Here is a 10,509-nt window from a genome sequence, read left to right as displayed (position 1 = left end):
CACTGAAGTCTTAAATTTATTGATTCAAGACGTTCATTTTGTAAGACGACATACATGAAGAAGAACATACTTGACAAAAATTAGCGTCGTTGATTGGACTTATATAGCTAGACACGGAAATAAATCGTATCTTATTTTCTCAATTAGCCGGTTTGAGTTTATAATTGTATTTACAGTCCAATCCTCTTGAGTTCGCATACCTATCGATGTCCGATTATTTTCTAAAAACAATTTTTTTTTGGTAGCGTCTCTGAAATAAACAATCTGGATCAATATTTTGGAGGCCTGGCCCTCCAAGAACTAAAGTGAGTTTCGATGGGTCTTATTGCAAATGGTTTCGAACCATTTCAATGTCGGGGGTTTCTTGGCTCCTCTGGTAAGCTTAGCGGCGTCAGGTGGTTTCGGTTTGTTGTGGTGGCTGTGGGCGGTGGAGGAGTGGAGTGGTGGCGTAGTCCGGTGGTTGTGGTGGCTGTTTGAGGCGATTTTTTTTTCTTTTTCTAACGTCTTTTTCTTGCAGGTTTTTCAAAAAATGATAGGCAGAATGGTTTGATCTGGTGGTTAGTGGCGGTTTGGAGGCATGGGCGTGAATGGTATGCGACCCCAATGGTTTGCTTTTCTGATCATTTTTGTGTGTTGTTTTTGGCTGGCGATCGCTTATGAGGAGCAACCTGGATGAGGGGTCAACTTGGCGGCTTGGTTCCAACCTTTGTTTCTCGATTGTGATCCTGGGGTCCGTGGAGAGGTGGTGTATAGGCGGCAGATTCTTGTTCCCACTGCCCTCTCTTTGTTTCCACTCTATTGTCATAGGCCGTTTGCATTACCTTGGTGGGTTTGTTGGGCTCCTTCCTGCCGCTGATCATCTACTGCTGGGTGTGACTAGATCTGCTTAATGGCGAGGCGGTTGGGTGGTGGTGTTGGTCGGGCGGTGATGCCTACGGTGTTTTGTGCGGTGGTGGTTTGGCTGCTGGTTAGGGTTTTGTGGGCTAGGTCTGTCGGGCGGGTTTTTCTTGGGCCCGTTTGTTTTGTGGGCTTTGTTGTTTATTTGGGTTCTGGGTGTGCTTTGATTGTATTATTTTTAGACTCCCGTGTTAGACCTTAGGGCTGGCCTTCGGCTCATTTGATATATTGTCCAACTTTTTGTTAAATTTTCCTTTCTCCTCTCCCCGTTTTTAATAAATACGTGCCTGTTTGCCCAAAACGTTTCACCGAAAGGTTGCACCGTTCGTGAGAACTGTTCCCATGAACAGTCGCGTCTCATTTTCGAATAGTTGCTTTAATTTATGCCTATTTATAGGTCCCTCCTTCCTTTAATTTTATTTTATAACCGAAAAATTCCCAGAAATCTTTTTTTTTTGGTAAGTAATAATTTCCAGAAATCTTCCTCTTTGCATATTGTTTAATTATTCTTTGTTCGAGAGAGTCATAGCCATTGTTGGTTTGCTAGGCACCGAAGACTGTAATGCCTACTTCTCCGTAACGAGATTCGTTGTCTATCACAAGAGACAAACGTCCAAGAACTTTTAACCACCTTGGGAGGGGCGAAATGTCTTTAAGGAAAGCGTGATTCGCGTGTGCCTTGATCTTAAACATCAGTGTAATTCGTTTCCATTACGGGTTTTGCTGCAAATATTTCGGTAATTTCTATATATGTCTTTGAATTGAATTGTTTACTACTGTTTTGTCCAGTAACCAAATTGAATTTGACTTCTCTTGTTGATTAAGATTAAGAAAACGAGAGAATATATAACACTTAGGAGAGAGTTTTATAGAGATGAGCTTGCAATGTTCGACATTGCAGCGGCTAGAGGAGTGAGTTGAAATTTGATGCTATCGCAATTGTTATTAATTTTGATTTTTTTTGGGCACAAGTTTGAGTGCAATAACTAATTTTCGCACAAAATTAAGGGTAATTACTTAACTTTTGGCTCTATTAACCCTGCAATAATACGATATCTTTAGGGATTCGTACAGGGGTTGTAGGGCATTATCCAAGCGTTCAAAAATGTTTTTAATGATCCGGATTTAAAATAAACTCTTCTGAGAAAGAGAATATTTTTCTCTATGAGAGAGAATACTTGTGATGCACTATAATCCTGTAGGGCAGCCCAGCCTACAAGATCCCCAGATCTTCAAATCTTCAGACAGTTAGATGTTTTTCTCTCTTCTAATTAAGCTGTTTTTCTTTTCTTTTTCTTTTTTATTGAGCATGGAAGGGTTATAAATAAATAGCCAAAAATAACTGAGTGCAAGGGGAATATGTCTAACTTGAACTAGTTACATGGGCGGATAAATTTAAAAAAAAAAACTAGTTACATGGTAGTATCAATTATTTGCTGATTCTTGTATCCGTTATTCTGTGCTTTGGGCCCAAGATTTATGTTGGGCTATTTGGATCTATAACATCACCACCAGCCAAGTGTAGGCCCAGATGGGAAAGTAAAACGTTGAAACAATAACAAGAATGAAGACATGAAGTTGAGTTGCGTGTAAGTAGGGGTGCAATCGAGCCGAGCCGAGCCGAGTTTCGGCATGTTCGGGCTCGGCTCGCCTCAAAAACAATGAGCTCGAGCTCGGCTCGAGCTCGTGACGAGCTGCAGAACTCGAGCTCGAGCTCGGCTCGATAGGTATTTTCGGAGCTCGAGCTCGGCTCGTTCGGCTCGTTTATGAAACAAATATATATAAATATATATATAAATAAATATAAATATGTAAAAATATATATATATAAATATATATATAAATATATTATATAATCGAGCTCGCGAGCCAATTCGAGCCGAGTTTCGACTAGCTCGAGCTCGGCTCGTTTATGAAACGAGCTCAGGACTCGAGCTCGAGCTCGGCTCGTTTTTGTCTTGAACCGAGCCGAGCCGAGCCGTTATCGAGCCGAGCTCCGAGCCGCTCGCGAGCGGCTCGGATCGTTTGCAGCCCTACGTGTAAGCTGATTCAGACACTTCTTACCATTTAAAAAAGAACTATGAAGTTATACTTTTTTGAACTTTGGCTCATGTTAGTCATCGAAAGGATAAAGTTTCAAGTTGAAAGATATCAATCAATCCTTGATTGGATATTGAAATCCTTGACTTTGGAGTTAGCAGAAGATTTTCCACGTTTTGGAAATCCTTTTGTTTGTCAAAGAGGATTGGGAAGCATTTTAATGCTTTGCTTGTGTATATTTTTTCTATCGGGTCTTTTTCACTGTCATTCATTTATTTGTTGTCGTTGTGAACTATTTCATTTCCGAACCTCGGTTTTGATTTGCTCTCGCTAAAATCCCAACAATACTCGCTCATTAAAAATGAAATGAAATTATGCCAACAGCAAGTGAAGTTGTCTTGATAACCAACAAAAGGGTGTTTCGATTATTTTTGGTCGCACAATGTATATTTTTTGCAACCACGTACCGACAAACGGGTGAGTTTGGATGAGTTTCGGTGAATTCTACAATGGCTTGATCTTTGGTGGGTTATTGACTCGTTTGTGTCCCAATTAGCTGAATAACTATGACTCATACTCATTGTAGTTCCTTCATAAATAGTGTAAAGATAACTCGTCCATTAACCAAATTACGTATCTATACTGGAATTATGTATGAAATACGTGTCAGGTAGATTTTTGTATGGAATGGTATTTGTAATTTTTGGTGTCACATTATCGCACTACTAAATTATGGTGTGGCAATAGTAAGTAAAACGTAGTAATAATGCATGCGTCAGTAGGGGTGGACAAACAGGTATTTTGTGTCATTTTCGTGTTATGTCTCCAAAATCTTATTTATGAATTCCCACCATATTTTCTCAACTCACCTAATCTTTCGTGTCGTCGTTCGTGTCAAGTCGTGTCATGTGATAGGTGCGTAAATATGCCTATTTACGCCTCCTAACTTAGGTTTGTTATGTCCATTTAGTGCACTACTTGGAGTTTGATACTTGTTAATTATGTTTCAGGACTCTTTGAGCTGATGGATAATATTTGGAGTTAAAGAGCAAAGTCGGATTTTATTTCGTGTCAAAACAAAATCCGTCATCAAATTAATTAAAGCTCGAAGCGGCAACGATGAGTATATGGCGTGCAATGGTCTTATTTGGGTCAAAACCCATTGTGACCCAATCATGATTGACTGGAAATTGGACCATAAAACCCACTGTGCTTAAACGTAGCTGGTGGCTTGAGGAATTGGTCACGGAAAAGGGTTTTGGGAGATATATTACTCCCACGGCAGAAACAGTGAAGAAAAGAGGCGGTCAGCAGTTCGACCACGTTTGCGAATCACGGCCGAATCAGCGACAACAGGAGCTTTGGGTTTTATTTCTTCGTTATTCATTGAAAGCTTTTAAGTTGTCAATGGAGTTCTGTTCTTACATGCTTATTTGTTCCAATTCCATGAGTGGCTAAACCTCTTGACTAGGGTGATGAGAAGGTCTCTCCAAGTAGCATAGTTGTTAAATTTCTAGGGTTTTGTATTCAACTTGATTGTGTGACTTGATCGACTCATAACTTTTTATGAAGTTTTATATTTTTTCAATATTCGAATGTGTTTGTAACTTTGTATCCATTGTTTCAAGCACTGTCATGCAATGATTTATAATGTTCTAGGATATGCTTTGAGATAGATTATACGACGTGAGATGGACCGTGCCGTTGGTTAAATCCAGTGAGACCCGATTCGTGCCGTGTTGAGATAGCCTATACGGAGTACGAATCTTGATTATCTTTTTGGAAATTATCGATAAGAATTGCTGCCCTACGGTGGTTTGGTTGAATGTTGAATATGGACCCTAGGTTTCGAAACAATTGCATTACATGGGGAGACTGAATCAGAAACCCTAGTTCCTTCTCTAATCAGTTTACAGCTCCTTTAATCTACTTTCTAGTTTAGTTTTAGTTTAATCAAATCAACTCAAATCCAAACCTTTTCCTTTATAGAATTAAATTAGAAATCAATTGAACGTATTGCAATTAACAGTTCACCAAATTAATGTCTAATAAATAAAGTTACTCATAAAAATGTTTAGTTTAACTCAATTACTACATGGATTTATTTTATTTTTCTGTTCAGGCATGCCCACCCCTACATGCATGTAGTGTGGCGGTCGTAGTTTGTGGCGTCAATGATTAACTTATTATTGAGTAATACTATAAGTCGTCCAATCTAACCCATCAATTTACAAATCATTTAGCCAAATTGGCTGGTCATTATCCTCTATGAACATTCTCATAAGTGATTCATGAATTTGGGTCAAATTGGCTGGTTACCCATTCCAGTCAGTCTAGCTAGAGCAGGTGAATTTTGATGGTTCATGAACGTCGGTTAAGGTTTGACACGCGTATTCGCTAGCTATTTCCATGGAAGAATGGGTGGTCACTTAGAAGTCTGTCACACCAATGAGAGAGAGAGAGAGAGAGAGAGAGAGAGAGAGAGAGAGAGAGAGAGAGAGAGAGAGAGAGAGAGAGAGAGAGAGAGGTTCTCCTTAACCTGCGCATATAGAGAACTTTTAGGCCAATTGTTATTTGGAGTTTCCCAATATGGAAAGAAACCGTTTCATTGTTTCCCATATTTATACGCCCCCTTCATCTAACCAGGAAGTTGTCTTTCTTTAGAATCCGGCAGAAAGAAATAAAGAAAGACCTCCGAGTAATGCATTTCTGCAACAAGAACAAAAAAATGATTCACATTTTTGTGTGCTGGTTGTTGCTTTTGCTCTCCGATTAATCTTTTTTCCCCTGTTTTGGTATTTTTAGAGGCTTGAATTGAATAAATGGCCGCCGTTGGGCCCGACAATCGGGAAGTCGCCGCTGGTACGGAAGAGGACGTTGAGTCTGGTAGCAACCGCGGTCAAAAGGATTTGGGGAGAGACTCCAGTTTTGGGAAGAAATACGAGACCTACCACAAACAAAAGGTTAGCATAATGGAGTATCGTTTTTGTTTTTTGGTATGGTAATGCAGGATGTCCCTGGCAAACTTTCACGCACCTCGAAGTAATCACAATAGCCTATTCGACAGACATTGCATACGCATAAGCCTGTGTGAGGTGGCCCAAATATTTATTGGCAAGGAGCATCAAACTGAGACTTAGGAGGGAACAAATCCCTAGATCCCAAGTCGAGACCACCAGGCCAACACTCCTTGGAGTTTATATGTTCTTTTTTATAATCCAAAACCCACTCCACCATAGGTCGCGTGATCGCACCATAAACAGAGTTACTTCTATTAGTACAAATCTATGAATAACATATGATTCTTGCGTGTTTATGATATGTGTTTTTTATTTTTTTTGATGATCTGAAACCGATCCCTCCAATCGCAATCTTAGAAGATTGCGTGGTAGATGGCATGGCTGCTCTATAAACAGGACTTATCTGTTGCATCCAATTTGCTTGTTGATCTGTTTTTCTGAACTCATGCACTGAGAGTACAAGGTAGTAGTAACAAATTCACATTGTAGGAGTTCGGTACATGGCAAACACTGCTGTTGGCCTACCAATCTCTTGGAGTTGTCTATGGGGACATTGGAACATCTCCTCTCTACGTGATGTCATCGGTGAATTTCAAAGACCCTACCGAGGAGGATTTCCTGGGAATCCTCAGTCTCATCTTCTGGACCTTGACTTTGATCCCTCTGATCAAGTACGTCTTCATCGTTCTTCGAGCTGATGATCATGGAGAAGGCGGTACCTTCGCGTTGTACTCATTCCTCTGCCGGCATCTCAAGTTCAAGTCCAAGCTCACAATTCAAGACACCAAGTTACCAAGTGATGCCAGTATGAGGTATTACACAGAAGGAAGTGCCATAAAATCTAAGACCAAGAACTTCATTGAGGGAAGTCCATCGTTCCAAAACTTGCTAACTTTTGTTGTGCTCCTCGGAACTTGCATGGTTATCGGTGATGGCGCCCTGACTCCTGCGACTAGCGGTAAATTCTCCGTTGTGAAGTGTATATGTCGTATGTTGTTCCTCTGTTTCCCTCTGCTCGTAGCGATAATTTTTACATACCGTCTTGTTTTCTTTTGGTTACAGTTCTCTCAGCCCTCGTAGGGATTCAATCTCTTTCCGCGAAGATAACACAAAGTGAGCTTTTCGTTATGACCTCTAAAAACTACTCGCATATTAGAACTCATAAAGCCATTTCCTTGACAAAATCTGACCCCAGTTTCTTGTTTGTTTGGCTTTCTATCTTTTTGTTTTTGATTTTATCAATCAGGTTATGTTATTGTCATGTCTGTTGTGCTTCTCCTTGCTCTCTTCCTTTTCCAAAGATTCGGAACCAGCAAAGTCGGGTTCTCCTTCTCTCCAATCATGCTATTGTGGTTTTCCTCAAATGTCATGGTCGGTATTTACAACATCTGTAAATACTATCCACCGGTTCTCAAGGGCCTATCGCCGCACTACATGATCATATTCTTCGTGAGAAATGGCATGGCCGGATGGGCAATCCTCGGTGCAGTATTCTTGTGCGTAACAGGTATAGGACTTTCGCTCATGGCAGCGGGAAGAGCAAAATAAAAGGTGTTAAGTAGCTTTGTTTGTTAAGTTTGTGGATTTGTAACTCTTTTGATTTGATGGAACAGGGGGTGAAGCCATGTTCGCTGACCTGGGCCACTTCAATAAGAGGTCTATCCAGGTAGTCAACGGCATAAACTCTATCTATGTCCTATTTCCCTTGAAATTTTGCTAAGTCATTTGAGAAGAAATGACTGTGTTCAACTTTCTTTTGTAGATGGCTTTCTCTACATTCGTCTTCCCGGCATTGGTGATTACATACGCTGGTCAAACGGCTTACTTGATCAAAAACCCTGGTGATATGAGCACTGCCTTTTATAGCACCATCCCAAAGGCAGTGTACTGGCCAATGTTCGTCATAGCTACCTTGTCTGCAATCGTTGCAAGCCAGTCCATGATATCTGCCAGCTTCTCCATCGTGAAGCAGTCCCTAGCCCTCGGTTGCTTCCCTCGCGTTAACATGAAGCATACTTCCTCCAAGTATGAAGGCCAAATCTACTCTCCAGAAATCAACTATATTCTCATGGTTATCTGCATCGCCCTCGTGGTAGGTTTCAGAGATGGTGTTCAAATAGGAAATGCATACGGTACGCTCCTTCTTCTTGTTTTTTTAACTCAATAAACCTGGACGCACGATAAACTACAGAATAAGCCATGTGGGTTCCATCCAAAAATAAACTCAGTTGCTGCCGTGGTTACATGGACTCGGCATATAGTGCGAAGAATGTGATCATGGCTTAATCTGCGGGCAGATTAAGCCATGGACTTGGCATATAGTGTGAAGAATAAGCCATGTGGGTTCAACAAGTTGCTGCATCTCGTGGTTTATTCTGCCCATAGATTTATTGTCTTTGATCTCTAACATATAACTGAGTGTGGTTTGGAGCCTAACTTTGGGTGTTCGCACAAAACCTGCAGGTGTTGTGGTTATCTGGGTCATGATCATAACAACATGCCTGGTTACTTTGGTGATGCTGGTCATTTGGGACCTAAACTTTCTCCTCATTATTGCGTTTTTCGTGCCTTTCATAATCATCGAAGGCATCTTTATGACTTCTTTGCTCAGCAAAATCCTTGTGGGAGGGTGGGCACCGTTTGCAATTTCGTTCTTCTTCTTGATAATCATGCTTTCCTGGACGAGAGGGAGGAGCAAGAAGACTGCCTATGATGCCGAGAGGAGACTGAAATCGGCTGAACTGAGCGAAATGCTATCGAACAACAGTCTTCATCGACCCCCCGGGATCTGCTTCTTCTGCACAGACCTTGTCAATGGGATCCCTCCAATCATCCGCCACTACATTCAGCACACGGGTTCTGTACGCCAAATTATGGTCATTGTCACGATAAGGACTCTCCCAATCAAGTCTGTCCTCCCGGAGGAACGTTTCGATGTGGGCCAACTGGGGGTCGATGGGGTTTACAGGTGCTTGGTCCAGTTCGGTTACAAGGACTCGACGAGTCTTGAGGGAGACGATTTCGTCGCCTCCGTTGTGGCTAAACTCTCCGAGATTGCTGAATCCGCGGAAGAGGCAGAGAAGTTGAGAGGAGCGATGGAGAAGGGAGTGGTGTTCGTGACTGGGCGGACTATCCTCAAGTCGAAAGAGAGCAACGGTTGGCTGGACCGCTTTGTCGTTGACAAGCTGTACAGGTTTTTCCAGAAGAATAGCAGGTCTGCGGTTGCATCGCTCAAGGTGCCCCCCGGAAAAACACTGCAAGTTGGGATGCTCTATGAAATCTAGGACTGGAAAATTCTAAGAAAACCAAACTGCCAGTTTTGTTGTTGTAGATCAGTTGCTGGTTACTTTTGACACATTAATAAATTAATAAAGCCAAAGCCCTTAGGCCTATAGGCAATTTTGATGGCTTCATTATTTCCTTGCTTTCTATGTGTAGACATGTCTTATGCCCTATGGTATCTTTTCTTTTCTTTTTGTCTTTTCCAACAAAACTTTCATCTTTGGGAAGATGGATTTGTTCATCTTAATACTTGTGCGAATCCTCAAATCCAAGGTTGCCAAATTGAGAATTGAAATTGCCTTTTTGGGAATCGTGAATAGAATTAGATCGAATCGTGAATCGTAAAGATTTGGTCCTAATAGAAAGATGTCTTTAATAAATATCAAAGATTCATTACAAAATGCATCTTGGACAATGATTGCATAGCCTAGTAGCTAGTAAGAAACTTCCTTGGATGGCAGCATATATAGGTTGGTCAGAGGACAACATTGTCACGATCTATGAAGAAGATACGACAATCCTTAGAATTTTCCATGACTCTAACCAATTGCGTGATAAAGCAAAATAAAGTAGTTAGGAATCTTCACTACCTATATTATCAAAAATGCTACTCACATAATAATTCAAACACAATACCAAATACAACATCTCACATACATGTGGGCTCCACATACACTACTATGTGTGGAATCTCTCCCGAAACTTCATCTATTTATTTGAAAATTTATTTAATTAGTACCTCCCAAATGGGAATATAACTATATTTAAAACAAAATAAAAATGGTTACTAAAGTTATTGTTATTTCATGATAAATGTTTTCAAATGCTCATAATCGATATCGAGATATGAGGAGGTTTTAGATTTTAGGCACAAATCTTAGGACTGAATTTTGAAATATGTTACTGTCCAAGATTTCACGCTATGGGTTCCCCACATAGGGGTATGCCATGGTTATATCACATATGCGGGAGAAAAATGCTATGAATTTGGCATATTTTCTCTAGTCTCTAACTAAGGTTTCGTATTCAATAAAAAAAGAAATTTAAAAATTTATTACTTAATAGTATCGCACTATATGTTCCACTTAATTATATGACTCTCCTCTTTTAAAAATATTCAATTATTGGTATAATTGATCAATGTACTACTCTCCTCTTTTAAAACTCTATTACTTGCAACAATCAATTTTTTCGGTTCTCACTGTAGTTTCAGAGTCGAGAACTAGAAATCGAACCAAAAGTATCCAATTTTTTTTTTCCAAAACCATAA

General features: G+C 40.4%; 1 protein-coding gene across 2 annotated transcripts; it reads left to right on the top strand.

Annotated features, from left to right (window-relative positions):
• Nucleotides 1–5,502: 5,502 nt before the first annotated feature.
• Nucleotides 5,503–9,433, top strand: LOC131319723 (potassium transporter 26-like). 2 transcript variants are annotated; one of them, XM_058350114.1, is made up of 8 exons: nucleotides 5,503–5,635; nucleotides 5,743–5,900; nucleotides 6,447–6,915; nucleotides 7,020–7,070; nucleotides 7,204–7,464; nucleotides 7,571–7,623; nucleotides 7,720–8,089; nucleotides 8,421–9,433. In XM_058350114.1, the coding sequence occupies exons 2-8, from the start codon at nucleotides 5,760–5,762 to the stop codon at nucleotides 9,239–9,241; spliced, it is 2,166 nt and encodes a 721-aa protein (XP_058206097.1). In that variant the 5' UTR covers nucleotides 5,503–5,635; nucleotides 5,743–5,759; the 3' UTR covers nucleotides 9,242–9,433. The 2 variants fall into 2 exon arrangements, with proteins under 2 accessions (XP_058206097.1, XP_058206096.1); XM_058350113.1 differs by having other exon boundaries at nucleotides 5,566–5,900.
• The last annotated feature ends 1,076 nt before the right edge of the window (nucleotides 9,434–10,509 follow it).

This window comes from Rhododendron vialii, chromosome 3a, assembly GCF_030253575.1.
Source record: "Rhododendron vialii isolate Sample 1 chromosome 3a, ASM3025357v1".
NCBI lineage: Eukaryota > Viridiplantae > Streptophyta > Magnoliopsida > Ericales > Ericaceae > Rhododendron > Rhododendron vialii.
The sequence above is the reverse complement of the archived record's forward strand: the minus strand, read 5'-3'. Positions and strand labels throughout refer to the sequence as shown.

What these genes read in the sequence shown, in the direction of transcription:
- LOC131319723 (XM_058350114.1), top strand. Translation starts at nt 5,760, where the DNA reads ATGGCCGCCGTTGGGCCCGACAATCGGGAAGTCGCCGCTGGTACGGAA. An exon ending in AGTATTCTTGTGCGTAACAG is followed by an intron (nt 7,465 to 7,570) that starts GTATAGGACTTT and finishes TTGATGGAACAG; the next exon opens with GGGGTGAAGCCATGTTCGCT. An exon ending in TCAATAAGAGGTCTATCCAG is followed by an intron (nt 7,624 to 7,719) that starts GTAGTCAACGGC and finishes TTTCTTTTGTAG; the next exon opens with ATGGCTTTCTCTACATTCGT.